Source organism: Phoxinus phoxinus (assembly GCF_949152265.1).
Source record: "Phoxinus phoxinus genome assembly, chromosome: 13".
Lineage (NCBI taxonomy): Eukaryota > Metazoa > Chordata > Actinopteri > Cypriniformes > Leuciscidae > Phoxinus > Phoxinus phoxinus.
The window spans coordinates 8,625,500-8,644,867 of NC_136888.1; the positions used below are offsets into that span (position 1 = coordinate 8,625,500).

The 19,368-nt window shown below is 39.3% G+C and overlaps 1 protein-coding gene across 7 annotated transcripts in view; it reads right to left on the bottom strand.

Annotated features, from left to right (window-relative positions):
- Nucleotides 1-4,508: 4,508 nt before the first annotated feature.
- kif6 (kinesin family member 6) overlaps nucleotides 4,509-19,368 on the bottom strand; it is a 165,564-nt gene continuing 150,704 nt past the window's right edge. For 2 of the 7 annotated variants that reach the window (XM_079631893.1, XM_079631891.1), the window contains 2 exons: nucleotides 12,237-12,352; nucleotides 4,509-4,843 (listed from right to left, as the gene is read on the bottom strand). In XM_079631893.1, coding sequence (XP_079488019.1) covers nucleotides 4,830-4,843; nucleotides 12,237-12,352 — 130 coding nt within the window. In that variant the 3' untranslated portion in view covers nucleotides 4,509-4,829. Of the gene's footprint in view, nucleotides 4,844-10,996; nucleotides 11,679-12,236; nucleotides 12,353-19,368 lie in introns of those variants that run through there. The other 5 variants (XR_013799900.1, XM_079631890.1, XM_079631889.1 and 2 more) reach the window with 5 other exon arrangements.

A 19,368-nucleotide genomic window follows, 5' to 3' on the forward strand; every position in this document is an offset into this window, starting at 1 on the left:
GTTAGGAGATATTTACCTGGCTGCTCACTGTTAATCTCAAATGTTACTGCTGACCATTAATGTCATTTGAAAGATATTTGAGACTTGTGTGACTTATTGTCTATATATCCTGAATTGTTATTATTTCTTACAATTAACATATCCTAATATACTAAATTTAAAGCTTATTAATACAATTCTGTTTGATTAATTTGTCTAAAACTTGGGAATTAGTCAGGGGGCCAATTCTGAAAAGGGCTTCCGTTAAGACTTTTGCTGACATGTTTTGGTACAAGCTGACACCCTATTTTTTTAGTTAGAAGACACCCATAGGTAAGATATTAGGGAGGTTGTCAAGCTGATTTTTTTTTTTGTGACTTGTACAAGCAATTTTAGGCCAAGTTTTTTGTTTCCTGCTCAACACGACATGCCAACAGTAAATGTTGAATATCTCCACAACCACAAGGACCATATTCATAAAAATTGTATCAAATAAAAGCTAACACTCATGTGATGTCTGCTGAAGTGTCAGAATGAACATTTATTGTACAATGTAAGAGACAACAGAACTAGAACATGAAAAAAACAATCTCCGCCTAAAGAGAACCAGTTTTCAAAGTGAGTATCAGCTTGGAAACATAACCTAGTATCCCAGAACCTCTATCAATCAGTACCCATATCTATGGGAATGAGTCAAGCCAAATTTAAAGCTTGTAGGGAGAGACAGTGCAATGCTGCACAAGTTATAATACTTTAATGTCAAGGCGGAAATTTAGAACTGTAGATGGTGGTCTATGGTGCTATTTGACTTAATTAGTGTACCAGGTTGTAACACAAATTATTTTTAATTGACATATCACTATAGTATTAATTCCATCCTAACAAAACTGCTCTCTCACTTCTTTGGGGTTAGGGGTTAGTAACTAGTTAGTAGTAATAACTCTGTAATAGTCGTATGGCAAAGGTTTGTTTTTCCCCATCAAAGCAGTGGCTCTCAGGTTGGCAGCCAACAGACCATGTCCATGTGCTCAGTCTGAGTCCTGGTCAGGGACACAAAAGAAGAATTTACTGTTTTGATAATGAATACCACAAAACATGCATGCATGCATTTAAGGGCATAATCTAAATCTAATCTACAAAACTGGAAAAACAATATCATGCCAGATAATCTAAAACAATATAGTTGCATATAATGTGTCAAAGCTCAATAATAATGATGCGAGTACTTGAGTATTCTTGCACCAAGCTGCACAGGCACACCCACATGCCCCACTGCAATATATTCCACTTTTTCGACATCGATACTGCCTGGTACTGCACTGACTTCCACTTTCCTTGCATCCACATATCGTCAGCTCCAAGCACCTGGCCTGTACAGGTTATTTGGTTAAAAGCTGGGGGACAAGCATTCCATCCTTCATGTGCCAACCACAACTGGTTGGTGAGGGCAACTGTGGATGGGTCACTAGTGACTGTTTCCAAACCTTTGTTTGATAGTGGGCCCTCATGAGGTGCAGAGACAAGGCATCCTGAGTTGGTGGTAAAGTATCCACATTGACTTTCACCTTCCGAAACAGGGCACAGCGAACATCATGGATTGAAGTGCTGGTCGTTTTTGGATCATACAGTTTACAGACAAACTGTTCTGCTGAGGATAGAACAGCTGGACTTGGTACTTCATCCTCACCAAAGTTGTGGAGAAGATGAGGGCACTGCTGGAGCACTTTCCACGTTGTCCTTTTTCCTATTCCAGTGAACTGACTGGTAGTGTAACATCCAGTGATGGCATGAAATGCCAACAGACCATCCAGAATCTCATTTGACATTTTAATATCATGCACTTTAATGTAGCGTGGTTTCTTGGTAGTTCCTGCTTTCATCCAAATTTCTGAGCTCAGCAGGTGTGCAAACACAAGAAGCAACAACAGTACATCTGTGTCTCTGCACTGAATGATGGGCCTATCATACCCTTTGGTTGTGGCATCAACAGCATGTAGCAATATGCGGGTATCTGCTTCTTCATGTGCAGCCCGTAGGTGGGAAACATCAATCCCAGCTGCCATTGCCACTTTTTCAGCATCATCAAATCCCCCACTAATTACAATTTCAAGACCATACTGAATGACATGCCTTTCAAGTTCAATTGAAATGAATTGTGTCAGGTTGGCTTTTTTTCGTCCATTTCAATGAAACTATTCCAGTTAGCTGGCATCTTTACATCATTACTTACAACGGTGCGAATTTTTCGCTGTGTGGTGCTGCGTTTTGCTCTTGTTCCACCCTTTATGGAGTTCTGAAGGTACTGATTAAAGACTAGATCCACTCTAGTAATGTTCCCATGTAGATTGCCAGTCACTTTCTGTATGAAAATGTCAGCATAATCCCCAAAGGTTGATGCATTTTGAGGTTTTCCTATTGCTCTTACTAAAGACATCCCATCAATGATAGTGCATGTTCTCACAAGAGATGGACTTAGCCCCGTCTCTTGTGCACCAGCTTGTATTATGGTGGCTAAGTCAGCTTTGCTAGTAGGTCTGAGCACTGACTCTGTTGTGGCAAGTGAAAGGGGACTGCGCACAGTTCTTCTTCAATGTTAACCTCTCTGCCACTGTCCATTGATACAATGATGCAACGGAAAATATCCCTGTCAGGCTTCACACACTTGGATTTGAGTTTTCCAAGTTTGCTGTCTGTTCTGTACAGATTTGAGAATGTTTTGAGTTTTCTCTTAGTGAGGCTGTTATGGAAGTTTGTGTTCATTGTGCTCATTATTTTTTTCACCAGCTCAGTTACCATTTGTTTCCCAGACTCTGCAGCATTTATTAGGTCATTCAGTATATCTTCTGAAGCAACATCACCGGTTGTCAAAGACACCAACTCATACATATTCTCCAGTTGGAAGACATGGTATCTCTGGAGTTGGTCTACAAGTTGAATGACATCATCATTATCCCTTCTGAGTCTTGATGGAAAGCAGTCTTTGTGGTTGTCTTCATCATCTTCTCCATCATGTGTCAGTCCAAACAGGGATCTAGTGTCCTGTGCTAAAGATGCACGTTCATTGTAGGTGATGGACCAACGGTTTCTAGCTGGCTCATTTCGAGTGATCCCTACCAATCCTCCAGCAACCTTTCCGGTTTTGTTGATGTGCTCAAGGCAAAGATCAAATGGCACCTTGTTGAAGCTGTGTTTGGCCTCTTTGGCTACAAAATCACCATCTAGGAAGCCCTGGTAGACCTGGGGTGCCGTCTGTGCCAGATGTTCCATGTCTGCTATGAATACAGCACCCCAGTTTAGCTTACCTGTTTCTGGCAACATTTGATGGTAGAATGGTAGAATCTTGAGGTAAATGTTTAACCAAGTTAATCTGTTGTGTGATTCACTCCTTTATAGAGTTTTGTTCAGACTGTACTGTTGACACCTGCTGTGATCATCTTCTCTGGATCTGCTGCCTTAATCTGCTGCCAAATCACAGTTGTTCTGACACAACAGTGCCCCTTGTGGTGTGATACTCTTGTGGTGTTTGTTGATTATTACTTTTTAATGATCATGCTTGCACATAAGTTGGATTATATTGCACATTTGCCCAAAATTACAGTAGGTAACATGGAAGAAAATGGAAGCACTTTGGAAAAAAATCCGCTTTTACCACTTTTAAGAATATAGTGTTAAAATAGACAAAAAAAACATTTTCTAAGCTGACAACCTGGCTAGAACACATGTTGAGGGGTTAAATATTAATACTGGATAGGTTGTATACTTGTACCAAAAAGTGTCCGACAAAGTTTTAATATCAGTTTTGGCCCCCTGACTAAATGACCTGGCCAGATTTTACATTATATATATATTTTTATCTAAACTATATATCTTGACATGATATCTGTATATTGCTGGCATATTTCAGATAACATAATGGAAGGAAGCAAAGAAAGGCCACATTATGTCTGTTCAATCTGATGAAAAAAAAGTGCTGCTCCCTTATGCAAATGACTGCTCAGAACCTTATTGCACAAACAAATCTATTCATAGTCATGCAAACTATTGCATCATAAAACAAAAGTGACCAGGGCTGCGTTTCCCAAAAGCATCATAAGCCTAAATTGATCATAGAACAATTACCACCAATGGTCTTTATGATCAATTTAGGCTTAATATGCTTTAGGGAAACGCAGCCCAGAATACGGTTGCCAGTAGAAATCAAAGAATACAATTAGGAGTATCTGTAAAACCGAATAGCACTCTTGGTATATTGCTTCTACGAAATATATCGTTTTATGTATTGGATGTGTGCAAAGAACAAGAATCAGCATTTATTTACTGTTAAATAAGAAAACCAGAATTATCTTCACTCCAGTTGCATCTACTGTCAGTAAAAGTAAAAAGGCCAGTTTACCATTGATTGAAAACTAAATCTTTTTACACCTCAAACACCTTTATATCTCAAAGTACAGATATTTCCTGTGAATGAATTAAGCAAAAGAGGTACATGTACAGTTCAACAGCAGAAAACATTTGTCAACAGCGAAATAACCAGAAATATCTGACAGACAGCTTTATTGTTTACAAACTTTACAGTTTATTGTTGCTATGCAACTACACCACCCTTATTTCTAGCTCCTAATTTGCAGTGTTTTCCACTAAAAGACAACAGATATATACAATAGGCAGCAAGGTTTTAAATGGAGATATAAAGTGATTTAGATAGTCAATGTGCACAGCACCTTCTGAGCCACATGAGAGTTTCGACATGTTTAAGAGTCATTAAAATGTCCTTTTATCTGGCCTAGAGGTATGTAAAAATGTGTGATTGGCCGAACATTGCTAGAGTCCTCCATGAAAAAGAACTGTTCTTATTTAGCCTCTCCTGAAACAAAAAAAAACACAAAGAGACATGATAGTTAACAGGTCATCCATATGTCTAATAGAAAAAGCAAACATCCCACAACCAATCATATGTATAAGAATAGACCGCTTGTTGCAATCCATTGACAGCTATTTAATTTACACTTTGAAGGCCCAGAAAGGTAGAAAAGACATTGTTAAAATAGTCCATGTGACTACAGTAGTTCAACCTTAATGTTATGAAGCGACGAGAATACTTTTTGTTCGCCAAAAAAACTAAATAACGACTTTATTCAACAATTTCTTCCCTTCCATATCAGTTTCTGACACGCGTTCACAAGAGCACACGACGCATGCGTGTGGTGAGGACGCAGGAGCTGGCGTTCTGACATATGACCCGGGAACGCAGGGCTGTGTTTACAAGCAGAGGATGCGTTGTGTTGCTCTCGTGAACGCGCGTCGGAGACTGATACGGAATAACTAATAATGCAATTAATTAATGACAGAATTAAAATTTTGGGGTGAACTATCCCTTTAAATATGCCATGGAGGGATATATTCAAGATTTTTTTAAATAAATATGGTGGATACAGACACTGCACAGCTGTTAATTTTTTTTGCGAGGTGTGGACAGTGATTTTTGTATTTCAGAAGAGCTCCTTGATATGAGGAGCCTTAAGGGTACAACAACGCGTGGAGTCAGAAATCAAGCGTTAATTCTGGCGCTAGTCAATTGCATCAGCTGACTCTCAGCTGATCCACGTCTACCATAGGAATACGACGCCTATCACTGTATACATATATAAGCTCCTTCAGTATTACCAGCAGCTATCGCGTTTCTCATGAGCGAATTAAATGGCGAAATTCGGCAGGCAAACCACATCATCTCACAAGGAATCGTGCAATCGGGAATTTAGCGAGAGGAATTTGTTCCCCACAAGGATTTTACCTCAGATTAATTCAAATTTGTGAACTTGAACATGAGAGTCGCTGCATTGATTATAAGCTGCCTGATTTGGAAGTGACCTCAGTCTGCATTGCTGCATTATTGACACAGGACTTGACGTGATTCATTCTCCATTCATCTCTGAAAGTCTTCACAAAGCTAAGTTCCTTTTTAATACTCATTACTGAAAGCTATCGGTGTATTTGGGAACATGCTTGTTGCTAAGGCTATCCGTGTGGCTTGGGCTTATCAAACTTAGTCGTTTTCATTAAAATGCTCTTGCTAGGCTTAAGGCAGGCGTACACGGTGCGAGTTCGGACACTCGTGAGACAGGTCGTGAGATATTGCACACGTTACGAGTCAGTTAAACTGATAATCGCGTCAAAGCAGCTGGTACACGGCACGACTGTCCTCCTGCACGAATTTTATCCCGAGCTGGCGGTTAAACAGCACAGTCTCTGTGAGAGCTTTCAATGTTTCAGGCAATAGCTTCAGATAGAAAAATGACAGAAATGTGTGTGCAAATGCAGATACTGTGACAGTAGCCATTCCGTTCAACAACATGAGAGAGAGAGAGAGAGTGTGTGTGTGTGTGTGTGTGTGTGTGTGTGTGTGTGTGTGACAGCCCAGATAGCAGACCGATGTCGATTCAACGTTGATTTTTAGTTGTAAAGGTTAGTATCAATCATCAATCAAATTTCAACGTTGAATCAACTTAAGAACGTTATTACACCGAAAATAAAACATCGATTCAACATTGAAATGCGGTTGAATGGTGTGTCTGACGTTGATTCAATGTTAAATCAATGAGCAAAACGATGTTGTTTCAATGTCACGAGAAACGTCGTTTCCACATTGATTCGATGTCAGTTTGCTATCTGGGAGTGTATGCGCACGCTGTGTGGTTGCTGCCACTGAGGTATAGCCCCATCGATCTAGCCTGTGAGGCGGTTGTGTATGATTTGGCAATAGGGGACAGATACGCTGGTGAAAATCGGGCCGACTCCCCGAATTTTTTAAACATGTTTAAAAATGATCGGGAGGTCGGGGAGGTGCTCATAACGTGCACGGCTCGTGCTCGGCTCGGCTCGTAATTCCTCTCACACGCTGCGAGCCGCGACCATGCGAGCATCACCGATTTGCACTCGATTTCTCCCGAGTGAAAAAATAATCTGCGAGCTCGTAAAACAGCAAAAAATCGCACCGTGTACGCCCGCCTTTATGCGATCATATTGGCTATGTGCGTTACTATCTGTTGTCATTGGCAACTGATCGCGTTGCACACGCTGGCTTTAGCACTATGCAGCTCAGATCCAAGCAGCTTGCGGTGATAGGAACTAACCATTTATGGTGCAAACTGCAAACAGAACAATTTCTGCTGTGGCACAGCTCTAAAAAAGACAGTAAACAGTCACTATTCAGTTGATTCCCTTCAGCGTAATCGGACCATAGACAGTATATAAGATGGACACAGCGACCCCATAGATTTCAACGGAGAAAAGTGAAGCCCATTTGAAGCACTCACTTCCTGATCGCCAGGCGTACTGCGCAGACTCAAACTGAGCTTGGTGACGTGAGCAACGTGTCTGACAGTTGTCAGTCTTCTAGTGGCTATGCCGAGAGAAATCTAAATCATTCCCTTCCGAATCTCGCAGAGACGGAGAGCGTGAGTATTAGCTGTCAATGAGCTAGCAGCAGGAGCAACTTTATCACTCTCTGTGGGCTACTCCTTTGACTTTATGCCCCAACGTCCCCCCGATTGCTTGCGAGCTTCTCCGCCGGTCTATACGGTAATTTCTCTACAGTGCGACAGAGAGTCGCGTGGTTATGACTCTCATTAGCCTATTAATCATTAGCCTATTTTTTACAAAAACGGCTTCTACGGGGCAATAACGTAAGGTACAAGGTAATGGAGCCTTTTATACATTGTCGAGTTTCTTTAGAAATAAATAATGGACAAATGGAGTCTTTGGACGCCTCAGATGTAAAGTTATTCGCTGTCAAAGTGACGCCAAAATGAATGGGAGTCAATGGAATGCTAACAGCAGGTGAAGTACTGCTACAATGGCGGCTCCCGGGGAGGCTTCAGTTTCCGGCGAATGGATTACCCCCTTGAATCGGACACGCTTGCTCTAACGTTAGTTATTGGAAACAGCGTTCTTAAAGCTATAGTGTATTGTATAACGTACTTGCATTTAAATGCATTGTTATTTAAGGACATGCATTTTTATAGGCTGACATTCAACATGATTGTATATTTAAGCTGTGTATATTTAAAAAGAAATACAATTGTTAAACTGGCTACAGCAACACGCTTTTTTGCAATGTGTCCTTGTTTGCTCCAGCTTGGGGTGATGCTTCCCCCATAAGATTGGATCTATAGTGCTCAACATATGAAGCTAACATCAGGACGTAACCATTCTATCAGTCTCAGTCGTGGTGGAGGTATTGTGTAAAAAATTTAATAAAAAAAAGAATAATATATTTTTTTCTTGGTTTCTACAGAAGAAAAACTACAACCAAGTATAACAAGGTTATGACGTCATTGACAGGTGACAGTGTACGCAGTACACGTCAACAAACCTACATATTTGTGACTAATTATATCCAAGAATTAGCTTCACGCTTGTTGCATTAAACCATCCAGCTGTATTAATGACATGTGTTGCTAATTCTGTATGAACCGGAAGTTTCCACCAGCATTAGTTCAGCATTGTGACTTATTTCCAATTAAAAAGATAATTGAAAAGGAAATCTCCAACTATCCTCTCTAGATCAGTCGTCACTCAAGAAACTGAAACTGGACTGCGGATACAACAAGCAAGCAGCTGATTAATTTTTGGTATCTCAATTTTCACTTCTTCATTTCAGGTGATATGTCATTCATTGCTATATGCATGTTTACTGCTAAGGATTTCGGGTATTGACAACATGCTTGTTGCTATGGCTTATGTGGGTATTGGTAACATACTCATTTAGGTCATCCAGGTAAGGGTATCATACTTGTTGCTTAAGGCTTTCCGATATTGTTGGTAACATGCTGTTGCTCAAGCTTTTCAGGTATTGGCAACATGCTTGTTGCCTTGGCTCACTCAGGTAACTACAAAAGCATCCAGTTTGTGCTGTCAGTTGGGTTTGAGGGACATTGGCATATGGTTTTGTTTTGGGGGGGTTATTGCTGCTCTTCCTGCTCTTCCTGCTCTTATCCATGCTATGCTGCGTGGATGCACCGGGAGTTCTCGTCCAGAACGGAACCATACCGCCAATCCAAAATATATGCTAATTGTCAACCGTATTTGACGATAGTGGTCCTGACAGAAATCAAGCGTAGCATTAGTTCTGGCAGGTCACGTTAGTCAAACTCGCATCAGCTGATCCAAGTCTACCTATAGGAATACGATGCCTATCACTGTATACATGTATAAGCTCCTTCAGTATTATCAGCAGCTATCGCGTTTCTCAGGAGCGAATTACCCTCCTCCATCCCCAGCTCCTCCTCTCGCCCAGTCAGGATTTGGCATTCTGATTCCCCTTGAATCAGAATAAATTCTCGAATTATGTTGTACTTTAAAATCTTGAATTAATGATATCAGCAATACATTCATGTTGGTTCTGTTCTGTTTACCCTAAGGGGGTTATTGCTGCTCTCCCTGCTCTTATCCATGCTAGGCTGCATGGATGCGCAGGGAGTTCTCGCCCAGAACGGAACCATACCGCCAATCCAAACTATATGCTAATTGTCAATCGTATTTGACGATAGTGGTCCTGACAGAAATGGAGAGAAAAAATAAAACTTGGGAGAAACCAGGCTCAGGCAAGGCACCAGTTCTCTGGCCAGACGAACAAACATTGTGTGGTTTAATTCCAGGCTGCATTACAAGTCAAATTGTGGATTGGATCATTCAGAATATTTCATCCTGTTCCTTCTGCTTGAAAATTAGGGTACATCATGCTAGCATTATGGTGGGAGGAGTTGAAGCCAGCCATTGGGTCTGTGCAGAGGACTCGTCTCGTTCTCGTGGTCTTCGCCGATGACTGTCAAGTCAACAAGGTCTTCACAGGGGGGTATGTGTCAGGTCTCATAGTTGTCATGTCCTCCACTATTATTCAGGGCTGTTGCGGTTGTCTTTAGATGCAAGCCAACATTCTGGTTTGGATATGGACCATATCTGTCTGACTACAGTGGATAAGTAAGAGAAAGACAGACTAATATTAGTGTAGATGCCATTTCTCTTACGATGTACTGTAACAAGTACATTGGATGTTATGGGAACTGTTCCCGGTTCCGGTTGACCAAATGTATCCATCCTAACAATCCTTTAGGGGATCTGAATTAATGAAGTGTGATAATGTGTTATGTGTATGCCAGGGTAAAGAGATACTTTTAGTCATTAATCTAGATTTAAACTGACTAGATTGTGTCTGCCTACCGAACAAGGCTAGGAAGACTGTTCCATAGTTTGGGCGCTACATAGGAAAAGGATCACAGTCCAATTTTTAGCAAATATGTGCTCAGAATTACAGTGGATACACAAAAAGATTAAGTAATGAAATAAAACGAGAACGCAGCTTAAATAGGCAAATACAAACAAGCTAATGAACTAATGGTGGGAGAAATCAAATCCTAAAGAGTCCAGGCAATGCATTATGGGTAATGTAGTTCATAATGGGAGAGCAAAGGAGTGGGGAGGAGTGCCCTCAGGTGGAGATCAAGGGCACTCCAACTGGTGGATGTAACAGGGGGTTAGATTAGGGCGGGCATCCTTGCAATTACATACAAACACACCGTAGCAACTGCCTAATGCTAAAGTTTACCCTTCAAAACCACTCACATTTTCTTCAGAAAATTTACATTTCTAGTTCTTGCATTTAAAGGGACACACAAAAACGGCGCCTTTTTGCTCACACCCGGAAAGGGGCAAATTTGACAAATGATCTGGGGGGTATTTTGAGCTGAAATTTCACAGACACATTCTGGGGACAACATAGATTTATATTACATCTTGTGAAAAGGGACATATATGTCACCTTTAAAACCTAAGCAACAAACAATGTTTTACACTAAATTATATATTGACCATAATACATTCATTTATGTCAAGATTGCACATTAGTCACACAGAAATAAAGTGGTATTTACCATTATTTCACAAAAGAAAGAGGATACACATACTTATTCAGTCGCGTCTGTTTCTGTTTATTTGTAGTCACAGGACATTATGTTTATATCACATTTAGAAAAAAAAAATAAAGTTTCTACAAATTTCCACCAAAATTGACCTGAGGAGCTTTAGCACTCTCTCCAGTGACAATCCCAATACATTATATTTTCAGTCAGAGAAACAGAGGAAGCTCCTGAAAAAACGTACTTAGTTAAATATGGATATCAGACAGTCAGGTATAAAGAGACGGGACATACTGACAAATACAATAAATACACTATTGTGATAGCCTATATGATTTGTCTGATTTTTTCAAACGGTCATATTTACCACGTTAACGTTAGCGCATAGCCTTAGCATTCTGCCTTATACAGTGAACAGAATCGATATTGGATCACAAACAGAAGTTATTTCAAACACTGGCTTCTGTCTGAAAGTGAGTTTTGAGCTAAAAGGATTTTAAAAGTATTTAATGCTGATGATAGCTGCTGTCTCCTGACTCAGGTAAACTCCTCTTCTGTTCACGACCAATCCTCAAGCCCGAGCTGGACCAAATATGGACCAAGGTATTCGGCTGGCCAAAAAACCCTGGCCGTTGACCCAAAGGAAGATCAAGCCCAGGGAGTGACAGTGGAAACGACTGGCCCTGGCACGCACTAGCACTGGAAACGTGGCTATTGACATAGAAGAACAGCAGGCAAACCAGATGGCAACACCTTTCCACTTTTTTTTTGCATTGGATCAGGTTTCTGTGGGCAACACAAACAGATGCCAAAAAACAGATGCTCAAGCTAGTTTCTTCCCAAAACAAAGTTACTGTGTTGTCACTTTCCACGTTTTTTTGGGTTGGTAGAAGCACCGGGGACCCGATTATAGCACTTAAACACGGAAAAGGTCAGATTTTCATGATATGTCCCCTGTAAATCTTTAGACAACCAACAAAAATGTTGGTTGTTTTATCTTTTTTCTGATTGGATTTTTGATAAAACTTCCATTTGTTGGTGAAATTATGGGTTTGTGTGACATTGTTCCAGAGAGGCGTGTTAAGGGCGGGTTTTAGTGTAGCGCTGCGGAGCTTCTGGCTCGACGGTGGAAACGCAACGTGGTTCTGGGTTTGGTGCTACAGGACCAAGGCTATTAGCCCAGCCCGGCCCATTGAAAGCCCTGGCCCGACAGTGGAAAAGTGGCTATTAATGCCCAAACCTTTTAAACTTAAAGTTAAGACTTACTTCATCCAATTTTTTTTCTCTTTAATATTTAAAATGTTTCCTTAGGTCTGTGTTTGTGTATGAATAAATGAATAATACCTGTGCAGTTGAGCAGGTTGTGTCTGGCTCTGATGAAAGCCTGTATCTCGGCATCAGTCTGTTTATCTCCAGTTAAAGGAATAGAGGTAAATGAGAGGTCAGCTGAGGGCAAGGCTCTGTAAACACAATAAACAAATTAAGACATGAGGTATTGTTAGGATCGGCTACATAGTTTCTCCATCATTTATCTCATTTAATGTATATGAGTACATTTAACTCGCGGTTATCACACCAGACATGCACATTCTCAGTTTCAGCAATATTGTTATTTTTAAGGACATAAAAATGAAATTAAGATAATGTCTGTACTTTAATGATTACAATTAAATACAATCGTTGCTAAGTCTGCAGTCTGAACACTTTACATTAACTGAATAATTGAGAATCTCACCTAAAAATCCGATAACATCAGCTGATTTCTGTAAATTAATGTAAAACTAAACGTATCTTGCAGCACAGGGTGAAGTCAGTGTGTACATTAACAACGATTTGAGACAAATAAATGTACATTTTGTATAAAACTATGTAAATGGCGCGGCAGGCAGGATTTTGAACAGCGTCCTAAGTCGTAGCTGGGTGCTGCGGACTAATGCCGAATTAAATAAAATCAATTTAAAAATACAAGCGTACAATTAAATATAATCGTTGCTAAGTCTGCAGTCTGAACCATAGTACCGAGGCAGCTCTCCTTTAAGTCACAAATGATTTGCTCTTATCATCCGATCGTGGTTGTATCTCTCTATTAGTATTACTTGATCTTAGTGCTGCATTTGACACCATTGACCACAACATCCTTTTAAATAGACTCGAACATTATGTTGGCATTAGTGGAATTGCACTAGCATGGTTTAAATCATACTTATCTGACCGTTATCAGTTTGTAGCAGTAAATGAAGAGATGTCTTATCGATCACAAGTTCAGTATGGCGTACCACAAGGCTCAGTACTAGGACCGCTGCTGTTCACTCGGTACATGCTACCATTAGGAGATATCATTAGGAAACATGGAATTAGCTTTCACTGTTATTAATTTGCTTTTCACTGACGTTACTCAGCTGTATATTTCTTCAAAACCTAACGAAACCTACCAATTCACAAAATTAACGGAATGCATAGCTGATATAAAAAATTGGATGACTAGTAATTTCCTACTACTAAATTCAGAAAAAACAGAGATTCTAATTATTGGACAAAAAACTTCCACACGTAATAACCTAGAATACTGTCTAACACTTGATGGCTGCTCTGTTAAGTCTTCGTCGTCGGTTAGGAACCTGGGTGTGCTCTCTGATACCAATCTTTCATTTGAAAGTCACGTGTCTAGTATCTGTAAAACCGCATTTTTCCATCTTAAAAATATATCTAAATTACGCCATATGCTCTCATTGACAAATGCGGAATAATTAGTTAATGCGTTCATGACCTCAAGGCTAGATTATTGTAATGCTCTACTGGGTGGTTGCCCTGTACGCTTAACAAACAAACTACAGCTAGTTCAAAACTCAGCAGCTCGAGTTCTTACCAGAACCAGGAAGTATGACCATATTAGCCCCGTTCTGTCAACACTGCATTGGCTGGCTGTTAAACATTGTATACATTTTAAAATATTGCTGATTACTTACAAAGCACTAAATGGTTTAGCTCCGCAGTACTTGAGCGAGTTCTTAACGCATTATAGTCCTTCACGTCTATTGCGATCTCAAAATTCCGGCCAGTTAATAATACCTACAATATCAAAATCGACTGCTGGCGGAAGATCCTTTTCATATTTAGCACCAAAACTTTGGAACAGTCTTCCTACCATTGTCCGGGAAGCAGACACACTCTGTCAGTTCAAAGCTAGAATAAAGACACATCTCTTTGACCTAGCATTCACATAATGCATTATAGACTTCTATAACTCAATGTCAGGCTGCATAGATTAGGTCAGCCGGAACTGGGAACACTTCCCTTAAATCCTGATGTACTCGTTACATCATAAGAAGAATGCCATCTCGCTAATTTTTGTTTTTTGTCTTTGTTTATCCCGAGGTTTTCCCGCAGCCTGCCGGATCCAGGCCGTATCCAGATCTGACGAAGGACCTTCGCTTGGACCCGATGTCAACGCAGTGCTGAAGTGCCAACTAGCCCTTTACCGCTCAACACATTGTGGAAAATTTGCGTATCTACCCCGTAGTGATAAAATAAAATAAAATTCTGTATCAAATATATAGGCAGGACAAGTAGTTTGTTTAGGCTTGGTTTGTAGAGAATTACAAACATGCGCACATATATTCAAACGCACATAACTATATAATTAATTCTTGATGCGCACTTGAGCGCCATCAGTGTTTATCACAGGTTCACGTTTAAAGTCTGTGTAGAGAGAACGGTGTCGTCTTAGCGGCCCCTAATTTAATAACAAATGATAATTGATGTTGATTGACGGAAGTGAATCAATCAAAACTAACTTTAGCTGGAAAATAACATTATTCCAGAACCGCTATAAAAGCCAAAACAATCTGTTACCTTAAATTATACGTTTATCTATGTAAAGCAGCTTTGAAACAATCTACATTGTTAAAAGCGCTATATAAATGAAGATGACTTGACTTGAACACTTTACATTAACTGAAGTAATTGAGAATCTCACCTGAAAATCCGATAACATCAGCTGATTTGTGTAAATTAATGTAAAACTAAATGTATCTTGCAGCACAGGGTGGAGTCAGTGTGTACATTAACGATGTAAAAAACGTTTTTTTTTTTTTTACATTTAGTATAAATGTTGTATAAATGTTGCCGGGGTTACACCCCTACTCTTTTTAAAAAGGACATCCTGGGACTTTTAATGACCACGGAGAGTCAAGACCTCGGTTTAACGTCTCATCTGAAGGACAGTGCTCTTTTGACAGTATAGTGTCCCCGTCACTGTACCCGGGCATTAAGACCCACAAAGACCACAAGGTGAGCACCCCCTGCTGGCCTCACTAATACCTCTTCCAGCAGCAACCTATATAATGTATATAATATATATAATGATGTCAATGCAGGCAGATCAATAAAACTGTTGAATATTAAATGTCCCCAACTAAGCAAGCCAAAGGCGACAGTGGCAAGGAACCAAAACTCCATCAGGTGACAGGTTCACCTTGGAAGAAACCAGGCTCAGTCGGGGGGCCAGTTCTTCTCTGGCCAACTAACGAACAGGGTATGATTTTAATTCAGGCAGCATTACAGGTCAGAAGTCAGGTTGGATCAGAACATTCAGAATATTTATCCAGTTCCATCTGGTTAAAAATCACGCTGGTATGGAGACGGGTTTATTGAGGATCAGTGCCGATGGCTGTCGTGACAATGAGGCCTTCACAGTGGAGCGTCTAGTTGACACAGTTTCTGCTGACACTTCAGGGATGCGTACTATATCTTTTGAGTGTTGATCTTACTCACCCAAACTTGTCATTAAGCAGAGATGGGCACAAATACATAAAAAAGTATTTAATTAAAAATTACAAAAACTTACTCATCAAATGTATTTAAATAAAATACAAAATACTGGAGTGAAAAAAGTATTTAATTCAAATAGGCCTACAAGTTATTTGTAATTTGAAAATACAAAAATACAGACAAAATGTAGTCTTTTGAAGTGGAAGAGTAACTGTGGAGTTAGATACACATAAGAGTATACAATATCGTCCGTTTAGTGCAGAAGATGCACTTTTAACGTACATGTTGCCACATACTGTCATAAAATACATACATTAATTGTAGAATATACAAATCATTTTAGAAATTACAAAATATTTACACATATTGTACAATTAATGTATGTATTTATTATTGGTGGTAATTGATGATGATTATTATTTTATTTTGTCTGTAATAATCATGGGGCCGGAATGTAGGACCATTAATTATTTGATATTTATTATTGGTTATTCACTGTCACTGTCACTGTCAAGAATATTTGTATAGCGCTTTTCACAATACAGATTGTATCAAAGCAGCTTCACAGTATTAAATTAAAATAATAATAAAACGTCCATGTTTGGTAATGCTAATCTATAGTATTATTGATTGATTCATTAAATTGAACATCCCCAACTGAGCAAGCCAAAGGCCACAGTGGCAAGGAAACGAAAAACTCCATCAGGTGACCTAATGGTGACCTAAAACTCCATCAGGTGACCTAATGAAGAAAAAAAAACCATGGGAGAACCCAGGCTCAGTCGGGGGCCAGTTCTCCTCTGGCGGTTATGAACTAGAGGCCGGATTTAACTGTAAGATTAAAAAATGTATATGAATGCCTGGCTGAAGAGATGCGTCTTTAATCTAGTTTTGAACTGGGAGAGCGAGTCTGAGCAACGAACAGTATCAGGAAGGCTATTCCAGAGTTTTGGAGCTAAATGTGAAAATGCTCTCCCACCTTTGGTGGCGATAGAAGATCCGTTAAATAGACTCGAGCTAAGCCGTTTAGGGCTTTATAAGTCAGTAACAATACCTTATAATTAATACGGAACTTTATAGGTAACCAATGTAGTGATGATAAGATCTGTGTTATATGATCATATTTTCTTGATCTAGTAAGAACTCTAGCGGCTGCATTTTGGACTAACTTTAGCTTGTTTATTGAGGATGCAGGACAACCAGCTAATAGAGCATTACAGTAATCTAGTCTCGAGGTCATGAATGCATGAACTAGCTTTTCTGCATCAGAAACTGATAGCATATTACGTAGCTTAGAAATGTTTCTAAGGTGGAAAAAGGCAGTTTTTGTAACATATGAAATATTATTTTTTTTATATGGCTTTTATATCTTTAACACACTCTGTCAATTTTGATAATTTAGCGTTTTCATCCGGCCGTGATGAAATATATATTTGAGTGTCATCAGGCATAACAATGGAAACTAATTCCATGTTTCCTTATAATATTTCCAAGTGGCAGCATATATATTGAGAATAATAGAGGGCCTAGCACAGATCCCTGCGGCACTCCATAATTTACAGAAGTTATGATCGATTTTTCTCCATTTAAATAGACAAAATGGTAGCGGTCAGATAAGTATGATCTAAACCAGCTTAATGCTTGTCCTTGAACGGCAATATAATTTTGTAGTCGATCTAAGAGTATTGTGTGATCTATTGTATAGAACGCAGCACTAAGATCAAGTAAAACTAGTATTGAGATACAGCCTTGGTCCAAAGCTAAAAATAAATCATTAGTGATTTTAACGAGCGCAGTTTCAGTGCTATGGTGTGGCCTGAATCCAGACTGAAACTTTTCAAAGATGTAATTTTCTTGCAAAAAAAAGAGCTCAGTTGAGCAGACAACTTTTTCTAATATTTTAGACATAAATGGAAGATTTGAAATGGGTCTATAATTTGCTAGATTATGTGGGTCTAATTGTGGTTTCTTAATGAGTGGTTTTATAACTGCCAGTTTAAATGTTTTTGGAACGTGACCTAAAGATAGAGACGAGTTAATGATATTGAGGAGAGGCTCTTCCACGTAGGTAACACTTCTTTCAGTAGTTTAGTTGGTATAGGATCTAATAAGCATGTTGTTGTTTTAGATGAAGTGATAAGTTTATTTAACTCTTTTTGTTCTATAGTTGTAAAGCACTGTAATTGTTCTTGCCGGGTGATAATTGAGGCTGAATTATAAGGCACGATTGAAGATTGAAAGTTTACAATTGTGGTTCTGATGCTTTCTATTTTCTCAGTGAAGAAGTTCATGAAATCATTACTGCTAAACTGTAACGGAATATTTTGGTCAGGTGACGTCTGTTTATTTATTAGTCTAGCCACGGTGTTAAATAAAAACCTTGGATTATTTTGGTTGTTTTCTACTAGTTTGCGGAGATGCTCAGCTCTTGCCGCTTTTAGGGCCTTTTTATAACGTGACATACTGTCTTTCCACGCGATTCTAAAGGCTTCTAAATTAGTTTGTTTCCATTTATGCTCTAATTTACGGGTTTCTCTCTTTAGAACATGCGTAGTATTGTTGTACCATGGTGCTTTACTTTTCTCTCTGACCTTTTTTAATCTAATGGGTGCAACAATATCCAATGTTCTAGAGAGAATGGTGCTCATAGTGCTAGTTACTTCCTCTAAATCATCTGTTTGTTTGGGTTCAGGCAGTAACTGAGACAAATCAGATAAGCAATTTGAGAAATTATCTATGGTGGATGGAAGGATTGTTCTGCCTGGTCGGTAACGCGGCGCAGCGTGACATAGTACTGTAGTCCGTAATATACAAGTTACCAGGAAGTGGTCACTGACACCATCACTTTGTGGAATGATATCTATATCGGTTGGATCGGTTCCGTATGATGTAATTAAATCGAGTGTATGATTAAGACGATGAGTTGGTCCGGTGACATTTTGCTTGACCCCAAAGGAGTTTAATAAATCTGTAAACGCAGCCCCTAACGCATCATTTGAATTATCTACGTGTATGTTGAAATCTCCAACAATTAATGCTTTATCGACGTTGACCAATAGATCTGAGAGAAAATCTGCAAACTCTTTTAGGAAATCAGCGTAAGGCCCTGGCGGTCTATATACGGTAGCCAGGGCTAGAGATAGTAGGGATATTTTTCTTACATCTAAGAGCGTAACATTTAATACAAGTACTTCAAACGAATTAAATTTGTCACCTGTTTTCTGAGTTACATTAAGAATATCTCTGTAAATTTTTGCAACACCACCGCCACGACCAATCAGACGGGGCTCATGCTTATAACAGTATCCTGATGGAGTAGACTCATTAAGACCGAAATAATTATTTGGTTTAAGCCAGGTTTCAGTAAGGCAAAGTACATCGATGCTATTATCTGTGAATATTTAATTTACAATAGCTGCTTTAGGCGTGAGTGATCTAATGTTCAGAAGACCTAGCTTTAGAAATGGTTTTTGTTCACTAATAGCGATATTTTCTGTTTTAATAACAATTCGATTTTTCCTAGATCCTACAGTAGATTTATTATTTGATCTCACTAAACGAGGAATAGACACAGTTTCTATTAAATGTTCTACACTAGTATTTATATCAATTAATTTGGTGCAGCAGAGACTGTGATTTGGATTTTTGGTAACTAGTCAAACGGTCTTTAACATCTTGGAGATGTTATCCGACAGAAGATCCGCTC